The 17615-nt window shown below is 36.8% G+C and overlaps 2 protein-coding genes across 2 annotated transcripts; both read left to right on the top strand.

Annotated features, from left to right (window-relative positions):
* Positions 1 to 2401: 2401 nt before the first annotated feature.
* RO3G_02882 (uncharacterized protein) lies at positions 2402 to 2677 on the top strand (the record flags this gene model as incomplete). Its single annotated transcript, XM_067657473.1, has 1 exon — positions 2402 to 2677. One exon carries the CDS (start codon positions 2402 to 2404, stop codon positions 2675 to 2677), a length of 276 nt encoding a protein of 91 aa, XP_067513574.1.
* A 2167-nt stretch (positions 2678 to 4844) lies between these two features.
* Positions 4845 to 16594, top strand: RO3G_02881 (uncharacterized protein; the record flags this gene model as incomplete). The annotated part of the gene is made up of 9 exons (XM_067657472.1): positions 4845 to 4895; positions 4947 to 5141; positions 5193 to 5584; positions 5652 to 14925; positions 14988 to 15645; positions 15688 to 15722; positions 15778 to 15870; positions 15924 to 16101; positions 16161 to 16594. 9 exons carry the CDS (start codon positions 4845 to 4847, stop codon positions 16592 to 16594), a joined length of 11310 nt encoding a protein of 3769 aa, XP_067513573.1.
* Positions 16595 to 17615: the final 1021 nt, after the last annotated feature.

Genomic DNA, 17615 nt, shown 5'->3' with positions numbered 1-17615 from the left:
ATGTCTTTATTTTATTTTTTTGCTAGTTTTATTTTTAACGGCTTCTCTTATTCTTCTTGTTTAAACAAATAAATTCATATTATTAAACTTATTTTTATGAAAGAGCAAAGAGAAAAAAAAAGGTCTACAACGCATTGTATTTCGGACTTCAAATTATTGATGAAACTTGATTTTATTATACTTTTCAGCTTTGCTATCAAAGAACTTTTTAAGCAGTAGTGCATGATAGATATGTACATTGTATCAATTTACAAGAAAAAAGATATTAAACAATACAACTCTCATTAAATATGATTTATATTTCGCTGATCTTTTAAAACTAATCGGTTTAAATGAAGTAAGCTTATAACATGTTTTCCTGTAGATAATAAAGCATTTAGTAAAACAAACAATAGAATAAATACCATTATTCGTATAAATAACTATGGAATAATGTGTTTATAAAAAAAATTATGCATTTACGCGTGTATTTGCTCCCTATTTCTATCATTGTATTAGCAAACCAACATCTGAAGCATAAAGCATCTCTTGTATTTTATACAACGAAGCAAAGACCTTCATTGTGGCTTCATATTTGTCCAACTTATTTATGAAAGTCAAAGAAAAATGAAGACGTTTTAAATAAAATAATGAATATGGTCTTTTTCTACTATCAAGTTAACGGCTACATTAGATAGCGGCGTAATATTTTAACCTTCCCATCTTGAAATACTGATGACAATGAGAACAATACGAGACGAAATGAAACTTTATAAACTTATGCTATTCAATTTCATGCTGTAAAGGAAGAAAGAGTAGATTATGTGGTGTGCTTATAAGTCTAATAACATTTTCTAAAAAATACTCTTATTTCCGTGGTTAACTAATTTGTTTCCCATCTACAAATTTAAATATACTTTTTAATGATATATTTATCACAAAAATATGTTACTAGTCAATGAACTTTTTGTTTATTTGCAGTTCATACATCAGACAGCCAAAATCAATAATACACAATATTTAAAAAGACCAAGCATTTGTATAAGTAAATTGGGTTTAATATTAATTATGATGAAACGCACACTCATTCGCTGAAAAGGAGCATTACCAGCGATGTTTCATATATATATGCTATAAGTATGCATTTTAGAGAGAAAGAAAAGAATAACATGCTTATCCTTATTCTTTATTAGATTCCTCAACCTATATTGATCTAATGATATTTTACTTATCCATTCGATTCTTATAATAATGAGATATACAAGCAAAGTGAGTTCACCACGAAGGTCATTTTTGCTAAGTTTTAGAAAACAAAAAACCCTCTGACAAAATATGGTAGGATTGTACTTAAGATGAAACTTGAACCAAAGATCAAAGATTGATGGTAGATCATGATGACAGATACAAATCAGACCAAAGGCATTTTTATGTATTGGTATTGAGACAGTATCAACATTAAAGATATCTCCATTAAAAAAGTTTTTTTTTAATGTCAAAGTAAACCCATTCGCAAGGGATATATAAAACATCCTTCAAGCTCTAGCTGTTCATTGAAAATTGATTTATCTATACCAAGCTTTTTTTTAAAAATGATTTCTGCCAAGAGCAATGGTGGCAAAGATCTTTTTATCCTCTCAGAATGCGCTTCTATTGTACGCTCGTAAACCCGCATACGCTGTGCATTTGGTGGATTTGACGATTGAGGAAGCGTTGTGCTAATTTACGTCGTAAATAAGCCAATGTATCATTCATTACCAACCAAAGTTCATCGAATGATTTGTCTAGAAACGGTGTGATCTTAATTCTCGATTTCTTTTGCGACAAGACGACTGAGATTCTTTTGTAAGAGTTCGAGTGGTCAATGAACTGGGTTTTAAAAGCTGGAGAGTATTCACGCTCAATAACTGGTTGTTTTGGTTTGTCTCACTCTTTTTGTTTGACACTGCATTGCAATGCAAAATGACTGGAAGGAGCTCTTTGGCGAAGAAGAAGAAGGAGAAGAAGAAAATATAATTACTGTACCCGAGATCCCTGGTTTAAAACTGATTCGCCAAGCACTTTCTCATGAACAACAAATGACAATAGTACATGAGATTATAAAGGATGGCTATTTTGCAGGAGCTGAGAATATCAATCAAGCCATGTGCTTTGGCAGGCTACCACCTTATATTAGTTGGATTGAGACATTTATCAAACAAAATTACCCAAGCATATTTGTGGAAAAAATAATGAACAGAAAAAAATTGTTTGATCAAGCTATCTTAAATTTATATCAAAAAGGCGAAGGTATTGTGAGTCATGTGGATTTGTTAAGGTTTTTTTTTTTTTTTTTTTGATTTTGTCCTCTTTCTTTCTATTAAATTTGCCTCCAATTAGGTTTGATGATGGTATATTAATTATTTCATTACTATCTTCTTGTGTCATGACCATGAAACCTGCAAACAAGGCATCTTTATCATATAAAAAGAGCAATAATAGTGAGAATAGCATTCGTCATGATATATTGCTACGTCCTGGAGACATCCTAGCATTATCAGAAGATTCAAGGTACAAATGGGAACATGGTATTGAAGAAAAATTATTCGACGAAATCGATGGTGAACTTATTGAAAGAGGAACAAGAATAAGCGTCACATTGAGAAAACTAAGAGAAGGAGAAGTGGATGATCAAGACATGGTTATAACTGCCTCTCGATGAACCACTTCGTTATCCTGAGCAAGTTTTTCTTTAGAACTTCCAATTTATTTTACATAACCAATTAAGAAATTGGATAAATAAAAACGGACATCCCTTTAGCCATAGGTGCTTTTTTTGTGTAGAAAATTTTAAGATTGGGCCCAATGATATAAAATCTTTGTATGTCTTGATGTATATGCCAAGGGTTCCTTGAATCCAAATCAATGAATAAGTAAGCGAAAACTTAGCAAAAGATTTTGTATAGTTCCTTAAAAACCCATGAAAGGAAAACAGAAGAAGCTTTATAGTTATGTTTTTAGAATAAGAGTGTATATGATTGAATATTTATAACATGAGTCTTCTATCTATATAAGCTGTAGGTAGGTATTATATACATGCAAATCCCAAACTGGTCACATATAATCCATGTAAAAAACATGTTCGGTACGCATCGAATGTATTTTTAACAAGGCTATAATAAAACTCCAGCATGTCTGTTTTTCTATAATCTTGCCAAATGTAATTGTCAAGAAATAGCTTTAATTTAGAATGCATGCGTATGTGGCAATTCATCAAGCTGAAGCACGCGCTTTTTGGCTTACATTGAGTAACAATCTTATATCATCCCTTACTATGGTATATGGATTGAATGCATTTCATGATATAAGTATTTAATGGTTTATTAGCTTGAGACTTAACACGTTACATTTAGCGGAATAAACAAGGACTATATTGAGTCTATATCTTATACTTTCTAGATGTTGTTTAGCTTTTATATTGGTCTTTTAAGGATTGACCCGTCTTTGATTGTACTTGCCAACTGCTTTTATATATTTGAAAGATACTGGATATATTTTTCTGGTGAGTATCAATGTTCATTTGATGTTTTTAGTTATACTCACTTCCCATATTTTTAAGGTTAATCTCTAGACAATTACAATGCCTTTAACTATGTTTTTATTAGTAAGATTTTTCAAGCATTGACTTCAAGCCTCTTAAGGGGTTTTTTGTGTAATTTTATCAAAATTATCTTCGTGTAAGTAGTTCATGTTCTAAAAGGTTATCCCTCCAAAGCCTTCTTCAAATAAGTTTTTTGGTCTGCTTTTACTATATGCTGTATATTTATCTTTGTACATGCTCGTGCCTCTTTATATTGCTTTCTCTCAAACCAGACCTAGTTAATGGTTTTAAATGCTGGGTTTTCATATTGCATTTTCTTCCTTCGTATCTCAGTCAAGTTTGCGTTTGTAGCTTATATGAAGCATTAAAATTGTTAGTTAGATGAGAAATGGAGAGCATTTAACAAGATAAGCTTGTTTATACAGTGCACTTTACTTGAGCTTTGGCTTTCGTGACAGCTATAATTAGAAACGCGTATTAACAACCAATAACATTTAAAAAAGAATCGCAGCTCTATTTTTTTTCAACATTTTTTTTTTGTGCTCTTTCTTTTTTTTTTTTATCATTTTATATTTTATATTTTCTATTGTATATAACATTTTTTTTTTTTACTAAAAAAAAAAGAAGAAGAAGAAGAAGGAAGCATATTTCTATATAAGGTTGTAAACTAACCAGCCTCTTCAACTTGAATTATATTATATAACCCGATGACTACCTTGCAAATTTATGCTCACAGACTAAGCGATCCTGATCTAGGTATTCACAACATTTTTCTCAACATTGATTGTACAGCCTAATTTATTCTTTCCTTTTTTAAAACAGCCATTGGTTTAAAAGTTACTATTGCCAATGAGCTTAGAGATCAAGTAGAAGTGTTTCAAACTTCAGAATATCCGAAATTTTTATCTACACTTTTATCTCTTTTTCTCGACATTTTGCAGAACGAACCACCTGTATTTATTAGCAATGCGCCAGAACAAGTAAACAATAATAAAAAAAAAAGCATATACAACATTATGAACTTATTTTATCTTTTTTAATAATGAATTTATATTAGAAATTAAGAAATATCATTCTTGAAATAATATATCGACTACCACAAACTGAGGCTTTAAAAGAATACGTCCCAGAATTATGCAGAACTCTAATGAAGATTTTACGCGTGGAGAATGAAGACAATGCAGTTGTTTGTGTTAAAATCATTATAGATTTACATCGTTCATTTCGGCACGTATTAGAAGATCAAGTTCAGCCATTCTTGGATATTGTTCAAGAGATATTTCAAAATATGGAATCTACCGTAAAAGAAGCGTTCGATAATCCTGACCAAATTTCAACTGTAAACGTTAATTTTTTTATTTAATGGATAATGCTAATCTCATTTATTTAGCCTTCTTCAGTTGCTTCTCCAAGACCAATGTCTCCTGCGGCAGATATCCCTGATGCACCATCAAAAATACTACCTAAAAGTATGTTTAGCTTTAAAGTATTGACTGAGTGCCCGATTATCGTCGTGTTACTCTTCCAATCTTATAGAAGATCTGCAGCCGATAATATTATGAAGTTTGTTCCACTTATATTTCAGGTAAGACGAGATAAAAATATTCATATATGATTTTTAATTAAGACTTGTTAGACTCTTTGTTTACAAGCAGCACCGCAAATGGAAGCCTCCAATGCAGCAGCAGCCCGAGGCGAAATATTTATTGGTGTCAGTTCAGCCATCAAACAAAAGCACCTTTATAATGAATTCATTGTAGCTCAAGTGAAAACAATGTCGTTTTTGGCCTACATCTTACGAAGTTACACCAGCTTGCTACGACCTTATCATAATCAGATTCCAGAGTTTGTTCTGCGTCTTCTTAGGGAATGTCCTCCTGAATCATCCGCTACAAGAAAAGAATTACTTGTAGCCACACGACACATACTTTCAACAGATTTTAGAACTGCATTTGTACCAAAGATAGATTTGCTTTTAAATGAAAGTGTGTTGATTGGAACTGGTGTTACAGCTCATGATACGCTAAGGTAAAAAAAAAAAAAAGGAGAGACTTAATAGAAGAGACTTTTAAAAAAAATATATTGCACAACATAGACCACTAGCCTACAGCATGCTTGCAGATTTAGTTCACCATATTCGAGCAGAACTCACTCCAGCACAAATTTCTCGCACTATATACATCTACTCGCGTAATCTGCATGATCCAACGTTAGCACCTAGCATTCAGACCATGTGCGGCAAGCTACTGTTAAATCTAATTGACTGTATCATGAAGATTGAGGATAAAGTTCAAGGAAGAGCACTTTTGATACGTATATTGGATGCATTTGCCAACAAGTTTGAAGCACTAAATATACAATTTAACGCTTGCGTCAAACAATATAAAAAGAAAAAGCACAACACTGTGGAGGATACCTCTGTATCGGCTATGGAACAAGATGATGACTTGGACTTTGATTTTGATAAAGCCAGATCCATTCACACAGGCGTTTATATTCCTGAAGCTGCACAAGATGGCATCAAAGACGGTCGATTTCTGTTTAAAAATTTGGCAGTTGGTTTGAAGCCTTTGTTTATTGGACTTCGTCATTGTAACCCACCACCACCATTGGGCCAGGATATTCCTGGCTACTCTTCCTTTGCCAGAAATTTCTCTTATGATGATATTCAGCTTTTTGTAAGACTTTTTAGAGAAGGTCTTCAATGCTTTGAATATTACAATGTAGATAATTACGCTGCAGATGGTTCTTATCCTGATTATTCCCCTCCAGAAGAAGAAAAGACAAAGGATAATTGGACAATAGGGTCAATCGAGAGCTGTCTCAAGCTGGCCATTCAACAAAATGGTGAAAAGGAATTGTTAGATACCTTCCCTATAGTCTTTACTATTTTAGAACCTGCTGTCTTTCAAGAGCTCTTTGCTTCACAAATTGATTTCTTTTTTGAAAGGATGCTCATCAACCCTTCCCTGCTTCATCTATCACAGTTCTTTTTGGTCAATGAGGTAACGACGCAAGGCTTTGCTGGCATTTTGCTCAAGTTCTTGGTTGACAAGATACAAGAATTGGGTGAAGGTGACCTCCATCATTCAGCAGTGATGCTCTATTTGTTCCGTTTGACCTTTATGGCTGTCAATGTCTTTCCAGATTCAAATGAGACTATCCTCCAGCCATATTTGGCTAATTTGGTTATGTCTTGCTTTAAATTGGCTTCAAAGGCCAAGGAACCTGCAAACTACTTTTTGCTCTTAAGATCTTTGTTCAAGAGCATTGGTGGTGGTCGATTTGAAATGCTCTATAAGGAAGTTTCACCACTCCTTCAAGCTATTCTAGAAAATTTGAATGCTCTCATCTCTCTTGCTCACAAGACTGAAATGCGTAACCTATTCGTTGAACTTTGTTTGGCTGTACCTGTCCGACTAAGTACACTGCTGCCTTATCTGCCATTTTTAATGCGTCCGCTTGTAACCGCTTTGCAGGCTGATCAAGACCTTGTTTCTCAAGGGTTGCGTACAATGGAGTTGTGTAATGATAACTTGAATCCTGAATTTTTGGATCACATTATGGCTCCTGTTATGACCGAACTGATGGATGCTCTCTGGAAGCATCTTAAGCCATTACCTTATAACCAGCAACATAGTCATGCCGCAATGCGAATCTTAGGCAAATTAGGTGGTCGTAACCGTCGTATGTTGAAGAGTCCTCCTAAACTTGGATTCAATGCTCGAATTGAAAGTGGAGCAACAATTGAAATCTTCTTTGACCATGATTCAACGCCTCATACGCTTTCATTAGATAAATGTTTGGAAATTGCGATTGAGACACTTAAATCATCCAATGTAGACACAATCTATAGAAAACACGCCTACAGCTTTTTGAAGTCGCATCTGATTCTGATGCTTGAATTAGATAGTGGGCCAGACGATTTGACCGAATCATTGTATCGCAGGGTAAAGGAGCAATTTATCAACAGATCAGAGGAAGAAAATGCCTCTCAAGTAACTAGCTCTCCAGCAACCAATCTATCTATTGTTGAAAGTACAGGGAGAACTCAAGTAGATGATGGAAACTCTGTAGTCGGTAATACCTTATCTGTCAATGGCATGAAACCCAAGCGTCTTGCCGGAAACGGCTACACCAAATACGTCTCTAAACGTATAGCTCAGGAAGAGGCTCTCCGCCCAATTCTGGTCTCAATCATGAGAGCCTCAATCATAGATAGTCTATCCGAAGATGCCTGGACTTTTTTTCTCAACATTTGTCGTCATTTTGTTTTACTACACATTGGTGAAGCAATTGAGGCTAGGGAAAATGGTAGAAAACCGTTAGCTAACATGATGGACGAAAGATTATCTGCACAGCATCTAAATACAACAATTCTTGTCGAAGCAATTGTAGAAGCAATCTCATCTTCTCAGATTCAAGTTCGCAAAAGAGGTGAGGAGGCCCTTCAAGCCTGCTTCAATGTCGCTGCTGCTGCACTTGGTTCTAAAGTAGACCAGCTACCTATCTTTCGTGTGTTTGCTTCTCATTTTTGTTCGTCTTGTTATAAACCTGAATGGTTTAAGAAGCGCGGAGGTTGCTTAGGCATTTCATTCATGACTTCCCAGTTGGACTTGGGAACAAAATGGATGCGTGAACACGAACTTGACTTTATTCGATCCCTTTTGTTTGTCCTCAAAGATGCAGCACCAGAAATGGCTAATATCAACACTGAAGAGGCAACGCAGACGCTCTCTCACGTACTCAAGGTGTGTAACGGTCCAGAAGATGGCGAGTCGGCTGAAGCACAACAAAAATTCCAAAACTTGATTGCTCTTTTGCTCAGTGAGTTATCCAATTCAAATAGTGTAGTGCGCGAAACTATTCAATCTTCCTTGCAACTGCTTGCTGATCTAACAGGGAATGAGGTGACAGAACTTTTGGCACCAGTACGTGAACGACTGGTTGCGCCAATCTTTGCCAAGCCCTTACGTGCATTACCCTTTGCTATGCAAATTGGTCATATAGATGCCATTACTTACTGTCTAACCCTTCGTCCTCCTTTCTTGGAATTCAATGATGAGCTCACGCGTTTATTGCATGAAGCTCTGGCCCTAGCGGATGCCGAAGACCAGGCATTGGCAAGCCGAAGTTCGCAGTACAAGAATACGGCTTCCTTGATGAACTTGCGTATTGTATGCATCAAGCTTTTATCTGCTGCTCTCGCTTGCTCGGACTTTTCTAATCAAAGACAGATCCATACCAGAGCGCGTATTATTCAAGTCTTTTTCAAATCTCTTTATTCCAAATCTCTTGAAGTAGTCGAAACAGCACACCGAGGATTAAAGCAAGTACTGTCTCAGCCACAAAAATTACCAAAAGAGTTACTTCAGCAAGGTTTAAGACCTATCCTGACCACGCTCTCCAACCACAAAACGCTTAGTGTGGCTGGTCTTGAAGGATTGGCTCGTTTGCTTGAATTGTTGACGAATTATTTCAAGGTCGAAATCGGTAAGAAGCTTTTGGATCATATGAAACTTTGGGCGGAACCTCAGGTGTTACAGGAAGCCGCAGGCAAACCTGTTAATGAAAACCATGAGATCAAGATTATTGTGGCCATCTTGAACATATTTCATCTTTTACCGGCTGCTGCTTATGTTTTTCTCGATGAATTAGTAACTGCTGTACTGGAAATGGAAGGTCACTTGCGTCGATCTGTCTCAAGCCCCTTTAGACCTAACTTGATCAAATATCTCAATCGATATCCGACAGAGACGGTCAATTACTTTTATGAAAAACTGAACGATACGCGCTACTTTCAGTTATTTGTCGATATCCTTAATACTGAAACGTCTTTAAGACTTCGAGAAGAAGTTGCTACCAAGTCCTCTGAGTTGATCAGCCGAACATTTAAACATGAGTCTGACAGTACTCTTCATTACTGTGGTGTGGCTGTTGTTCAATCACTCGTTGACTATGATCCCAACTATTTAATGGAACATAAAGAAGTTTTTGACTGTTTGCGTGACCTCTGGCATTCTCAGCAAAAGGTTCTATTGGAACAGCAGCAACCAAAAGAAGAAAATCAGCAGACGGTTACAGTAGCACGTCGACTTCTCTCTCTATCTAAGATATTTGTAGGTTATTTGAAAAACAACGTGGAAGAAGTTGATCTTATTTTTGATCTCGTGGCCCTTTATGCTCAAAAGTCGGTCATGGACCTTTCCTTTTTACAAAAGTTTTTCTTGGAAGAGGTTGCCCTGAAATCGTCGCCTTTGATCAAAAGAGGTCTATTGGAAAAATTCCTTCAACTTTTTACAGACAAAAATGTATCATCTTACCTTAAGATTATGTTGCTTCGTCAAGTTATTAATCCAGCAATGCTGGCTACCTTTGTAGCAAAAGACAATGAATACTTAAAGATATTTGATGTATCTATGATGGAGCAACTTGACCAAAAAATATGGGCAAATTTGACAATGGGGTCCATTGGAGACAATCAGTACATAGAGGATTCACTTTGTATTGAGCTTTTGCAGCTGACTGCCACTATGGTTCAGTATGCACCCCAATTGCTCGCTGATCGTCGAAAAGAAGTAATCAAATTTGGTTGGAATTTCTTGCGTTTAGAAGATGCTACAATTAAGCAGGCAGCATACGTTTTGATTGCTCATTTCATTGCTGCTTACGATACCCCAAGTAAAATTACAATTCAGATATATGCTGCCTTACTACGTGCCCATTCATCAGAGGCCCGTGTCTTGGTCAAACAAGGGCTTGATATCATTGCTCCTGTTTTGCCTCAGCGTATAGTTACCCAGAACAACGAACGTGTACCTACCTGGATTCGACTAACAAGAAAAGTGGTAGTAGAGGACACACACAGTATTTCTCAGATGGTCAATGTATATCAATTATTGATTAGACACTCTGATCTTTTCTTTGAGTACCGTGAACACTTTTTGCCACAAATAGTCAATACTTTGCCTAAGCTTGGATTACTTCAAAATGCCACTCCCGAACACAAGTTACTCACAGTCGAATTGGCTGAATTGATTATTAAGTGGGAAAAAAAGCGTATTAATTTGCAGAAAGAAAAGCAAGAGATTGGAGAAGAGGGCAAACGGTCACCTAAACGCAAGTTAGATTTGATGAACGATTCAAGCAACACTTCTGATCATCATAGCTTGGAATCGCCAACCAAAAAAGTACAAGTGGAAATTGCACCTGGCCAAATGGAAGGAATTCAGTCTGCCACATCACATGAGACTGATCGAGAATATGCACCAAGTGTCATTTTGCGTGAAAATGTAATTGGTTACCTTGTGCGTCTTTCCTGTGGTGTTTACAATCCTGCAGATATTATACATAAGCGACTTGTCTTAAGAACAATTGAACTGGTGAAGTCTTTATTAAGTCCAGACTTATGGCCAGATGTACATATCCGATTGAATCATTTAGAGCGTCCTCTGATCTTTAAAGAGGTGAATGATATTACTGCAGCTAGTGTTTGTAGTGCTTTGGAAATACTAAACGCAGACATCAACCATCGCCCTACCGAATGGTTCATTTCAAATATGGCTCGTCTACACCGGTTGTTAGAAGCAAGCATCAAGTCGGAAAATTCACGTATTCAGGCAGCCTTATATCCCGTTTTGGTTCGTATTATGGAGGCTATTCACCAGAACAATTTTTCTTTGAAGTCTGCCAAATCTATGGAAGCCGGTGAACCTGTTTCTGAAGTCCAAGTGAAGAAAGAAGAAATTGACTCGGCCACTGCCTTTGAACTAACTCCTATGGATGAGGATAATGATTCTAAAAATACTGACCTAGCGACTCAAGAGAACACTATTGAGCAGCCTCCCGAAATCGCCTCTTTTATGAACTTGATTGGCTCAACAATTCAAGACGGCTTAAATAATATGACGAACCTTCATGGTATATTGAAACTATTACATGCAGCAAGTAGCAGTGAAAGCGAATATCTTGATCCTTATATACCTGGAATTTCTACCATGGTTCAACTTTTGACAAAAGAGCACACTATGCCTCCTGAATCGCCTTCTGAGACACCTCCCGAGACACCACCTGAATCTGATATTGCCCTTTTGATTCTAGGTCTCTCTCTTCTGAATAAGCGCGTTGGACATCTAGAAGATGATCGCCGATGGTTTTTGACGTGTCTTATTCAATTGATAGAAAAATCAGATGATATCCAACTTCTGAATACGATTCTTCAGATGCTAAGTGAGTGGGTTCGAAACAAAGATGAACCAATGCCCACTGTGAAAGAGAAAGCAAGTTTACTTGGAAAGATGATGATGGTAGAAGCGAGAAAGGATCCAAATTTAACAGAAGACTTTTTGAAACTTGTTCTTGAGATATACAATAACCCTGAGTTGGCTAAATCAGAACTAACACTTCGTTTGGAGCAGGCATTCTTATTCGGAACGAGTCACAAGAACGCCGAAATACGCTCTCAACTTATGGATATATTTAATAATAACATTGATCGGTCGCTCTTTGGCCGTCTGAATTACATTTTGGGTATTCAAAGCTGGGAATCTTTAGGACACACGTTTTGGTTACATCAAGCTGTTGATTTGCTGCTTGGGGCAGTTAAAATTAACACCGATATTAGTGTTCCATTTGCCCTAAAGGTAAAGCCTATTGGTATCTTTGGTTCGGATAAACAGGCTCAATCAGAAGATACAGAAATGAATCCAGTACCTGAAGAAGTTGTCCAGATTATTCAGAAACATCGTGAATTTTTATGTTCTTTACAACAAGAAAGCTCTGGCAAGATGTTACTTGACATTCGTCAGCTGCAATACTTAGATGATAGCACAGCCTACAAACTTTGGGTTGATCTCTTTCCAATCTGTTGGAAATCCCTTACTAGCGTCGAACAACATGACATTACAAAGGTGTTGATCGCACTGCTTTCCAAAGATTATCATTCTAAACAATCTGAACGTCGTCCAAATGTAGTGCAAGCTTTACTTGATGGTGCCTCCAAAACAGCACCAGTTGTACAGCTGCCTGCCCATCTGGTTAAATATTTGGGTAAAACACATAACTGCTGGCATATTGCTATCGAAATTTTGCAGAAACAAGCAAGAACTGGTCGATTGATTGACGTGATGAAGGAAGAGCAAATGAGCCAACAGCGAACATTGGACTCTCTCTCAGAGCTCTACTCTACATTGAACGAAGACGATATGTTTTACGGCCTCTGGCGAAGACGCAGCGTGTATACCGAAACGAACATGACAGTATCCTGCGAGCAGTGCGGCATGTGGCAACAAGCTCAACATATGTATGAAAACGTCCAAATTAAGGCTCGTGGTGGTATACTAGCACACACTGAGTCCGAATGTATGTTATGGGAAGATCATTGGATCAATTGCACACAAAAATTGCAACAATGGGATGTCTTGTCTGATCTGGCTAAGCTTGACAATAACTCTAATCTACTCTTGGAATGTGCCTGGAGACTATCTGATTGGACAGCAGATCGCGAATCTCTTGAACAATCCCTTCAGCAAACGTTCGACTATTCTTTACCCCGCTTGAAGGTGTTTGAGGGCTTTTTGTCACTGATTAAATCTCAGACTAGTCAAGACGAAATGCCAGAGTTTAATCGTATCTGCGAAGAAGGAGTTCAGCTAGCTCTTCGCAAATGGCATTCTCTTCCTCCTGTTGTCTCTCATAGTCATCTTCCTTTGTTACAGACTTTCCAGCAATATCTAGAGCTTTCAGAAGCTAGCCAAATCTTCAACAGCTTGTCCAACACGACTGCACAAAACTTAGATCAAAAATCTACAGAATTAAGAAGCATCTTGACAACCTGGCGAGAACGTTTACCAAATATGTGGGATGATATAGATGTCTGGAGTGATCTTGTTGCTTGGAGACAGCATATTTTCAATGCTATCAATCGTACCTATTTACCGCTTATACCTCTTCTTCAGCATCCTGTCGGACAAGCCAATGCCGGTAGTAGTCATTCATATGCCTATAGAGGCTATCATGAAACAGCCTGGATCATTAACAGATTTGCTCACGTTGCCAGAAAGCACCAGCTTTATGATGTATGTATCAATTATTTGACAAAGATATACACCTTGCCCAATATAGAGATTCAAGAAGCATTTTTGAAACTTCGTGAACAAGCTAAATGCTACTACCAAAATACAAGTGAGCTGACGGCAGGACTAGATGTGATTAATAACACAAATCTGATGTACTTTACACACCAACAAAAGGCGGAATTTTTCACGCTAAAGGGAATGTTCTTAGCAAAGATGCAGCATTACAACGAAGCCAATGAAGCGTTTGTGAATGCAGTTCAAATTGACTTGACTTTACCTCGTGCATGGGGCGAATGGGGCAAATACAACGACAAGAGATTTAAAGAGAATCCCAAGGATCTCTCATGGGCAAACAGTGCTGTTAGCTGTTATCTGCAAGCGGCAGGTCTGTATAAGAATGCCAAGTCTCGTAAATATCTGCTACGTATTTTGTGGCTATTGGCACATGACGACCAGTCTGGCATCATCTCTCGCGCAGTAGACGGATATAAGGGTGAATGGCCTGTCTGGTACTGGATTACATTTATACCACAATTACTGACAGCACTTCAACATAAAGAAAGTCGTCACGCTCGCTATATTTTGATTCGTATTGCTAAACAGTTTCCACAAGCACTTCACTTCCAATTAAGAACGGCAAAGGAAGATATGATGAAACGTACCAGTATGCTACAAGCCTCTATGGCAGCTGAATCAGCTCAGCAATCAAATACTGAATCAATTCACCATGCATCACAAAACGCAGGTGCCTCTGGTGAAAGTGCAAATGATTCTTTTGATTCGAAGCAAGGTAATTCGATGAGTATTGATAAAGAGGCAAAGAATGAACCAGAAGAGTCTTTGGAGGCCCCATCAGGAGAAGAAAAGAATGAGGATGCAATGGAAGAAGATGTGAAAGATGAAGATACGACGATGGTCAAATCAGAGGATGGCACAACCAATGCTTCAACCTTTCAACATGCTGATCCAAAGGCATCATCAGAAAATAACGCTATCAATGACCCATCAAATGTATCACAGCAATCAAATGCAAACACAGCTGCTTCAAACAGTGGTGTACAGAACATGTCTCAAGGAACTAGCACTCCTCGTGGCACTTTGAACAGCCATGGAAATACACCAGGTGCAATAGTGAATCCTTTGGATGAAATTATGGCAACACTCAAGACAGGATATCCTTTGCTGGCACTATCTATGGAGACAATGGTAGATCAAATTCAATTAAAATTCAAACCACAAGCAGATGAAGATATGTACAGATTAGTAGTTGCCTTATACAATGAAGGTGCACAAGTAAGAAAAATAACAAATGTAACATGATTATGTAGTTTTGTCTAAAAAAATTGGTATATTAGCAATTATTGACGCGATTGAGTAACCCTAATGATACCTTCCAATTGACTCAAGCTACTGTAACCAATATTCAACGATTTGCTGATAGCCTTTATCCTGGGCACATGAAAACGGCATTCGTAAACGACTTTGCAAAAAGTCGATTGAACCTTGAAGAATATGTTGCTAAGTTGAGACTATGGCGTGATAAATTTGAAGCTATGTTGGATGCTCGTCCACGCAAACAGAAACTGGAAGCTGCCAGCCATTATCTTGTAGAATTCCAGCACCAAAAATTTGATGATGTAGAAATTCCTGGACAATACCTGACTTTGAAAGATAATGCAAATGACTTTCTACGTATTGATAGGTTCCTGCCTGAGGTGGAAATCGTCCGAAGCTATGGTAATTGTTATCGTCGATTGACTATCCGTGGACATGATGGATCGCTTCACCCCTTCTTGATACAAAACCCTGTAGCTCGCCAGTTCCGCAGAGAAGAGAGATTGATGCAATTATTTAGATTGTTAAATTATATTATTGAAAGTCGCAAGGAAACACGTGCACGTAACCTTTCTTTCTACCTACCAGTGATTGTTCCCCTTGCGCCTAATGTGCGCATGGTGCAAGACGATACTTCTTACATTTCATTGTACGATGTCTATGAAGACCATTGTGACAGTATAGATATGCATAAAGACAACCCACTAGTTTATTTCATAGACAAGTTTAAAAAGAATGTAAACGCCCATAAAGACGTAAGTATCTAGTTAGAGATCAAAATGTGTCTTCAGCTAAACAAATGTTCTTTAGATTGTGAATCAAAAAACAGAATTGCTAAATCTTAGAATGGAAATCAACGATTACATTGCAGCAAATATGGTTCCATCTAATATTTTGAGCAAGGTAAGCCTTTAAGCATAATATTAGTTTTTCATTCTGGCTAAAAATGGCTGTAGTATTTACTCAAGGCAATGAATTCATACACTGACTATTGGATGCTTCGAAAGCGATTCATTGCTCAATACGCAACTGCTACATTTATGACCTACATTTTTAGTGTTGGGAACAGAATGCCTCATAAAGTAATGATATCTAGAAGCACTGGTAATGTCTGGATGACTGAATTTTTGCCAGGTAATAGGAACTTGTATAAAAATATAAAGACTAGGTCGCTAATCGATGATTGTCATTAGGATGGAATACTGCCAATCCTGTATTTGGTAATGGTGAAGCTATCCCCTTCCGATTTACTCCCAATATTCAAGATTTCATTACACCTATTGGTATTGAAGGCCCATTTGCAAGCAGTTTGATGGCGACTGCTCGATGTCTTACCGAACCCGATTTCCAACTGGATCAATACATTTGTTTGTTTGTCAGAGACGAACTTGCTACTTGGCATTTAGCTAACCATAGATCTGTAACGGATGTTCAATTCCGAGAAAGAGTGAATTCAAATGTCCTTCAAGTGCAAACAAAGGCCCAATTCTTATCTTGTAAAGCGGATCGTGAAAAGACATTGAGTGCAGGAAAGCCTCTTAATCAAAACGTAATTGATTTAATATCTCAAGCAAGTAATCCTCAGAAAATGGCACAAATGGAATGTACTTGGATGCCTTGGCTGTAGAACGTCTCTTTCCTTTTCTATTGTAAAAAATTATAAATAAAATTATTAATTTGAATGTATGTAGAGAGATTCATGCTCAAAATGTACTACTGTTGAACTATAACAACTACTTCACTCAATAGATTCTGTGATGAAAGACTATTCTTTTTCAGTAGCTATCATAAACCATGGTTATACAACAAGCGCTTTTTTACGCAAAAATTGTATGATTAAAGGCTTTGATTGATATAATATATATGTCGTTTTATGGGGCGCTATCTAAGAGAGATTTCCTACTTCTATAACTTGTATACTCAATACAAAGCCAAATACAGAACAAATTGCTTAAAATTAGGAACAAGAAACCAGATCACATATTACAAACCTCTGTGTGAAATAGATTAAATGTAGCACTAAGAAAAGCTAAATTTCCGGATTTTTGATTGAGACAGTGTTCAATAAAAAAAATGTCTATCGTATAGTCTATGAAGAGATCCAAAAAGAAAAAATTTTGTTTCCTTGACCTAAAAATATTTTATACTAAACAAATTGCAAGAAAATTCTTAGATAAACATCTATCAGTAGCTTTTGCCTGAACACACAGTGTTACTATGCTACAAAAAAGCAATCTTTTTTTTCTTGAGTTACAATGAATTCAATCCAGTTGCCAGGTAGTTATTCAGTTGCATGTTCCACAAATTAGTTCATAGAATTGTTGGTTTGTAAATGTGTACTGTAACATATCACATTTTTTTCAGAAATTTAGCTGTTTTTGAAACAAATTGGTCTTTCAAAAAATTGACTTTTGATGGTCCGTTTAGATTAGAGTTTGCCATGGAAAATAATGTGATTCAGCCTCTTTCTTAAGTGATGAAGCAGCTAATTAAAATTTGTTTTCTATTACGAGGGTTTTTATTCAGATAATCATCAAATCTGGAAAGAGAATACCTGCAGAAATTTTGAGAGTTGTTTTTAAAAAAAAATTACATAAGGCACGTATCTTTAAAACTTAATCTTGCATGCAGACCAAGCCTTCTATATT

Source organism: Rhizopus delemar, genomic scaffold (genome assembly GCF_000149305.1).
Source record: "Rhizopus delemar RA 99-880 supercont3.2 genomic scaffold, whole genome shotgun sequence".
Classification (NCBI taxonomy): Eukaryota; Fungi; Mucoromycota; class Mucoromycetes; order Mucorales; family Rhizopodaceae; genus Rhizopus; species Rhizopus delemar.
This window is presented reverse-complemented; position numbering and strand designations above follow the sequence as displayed.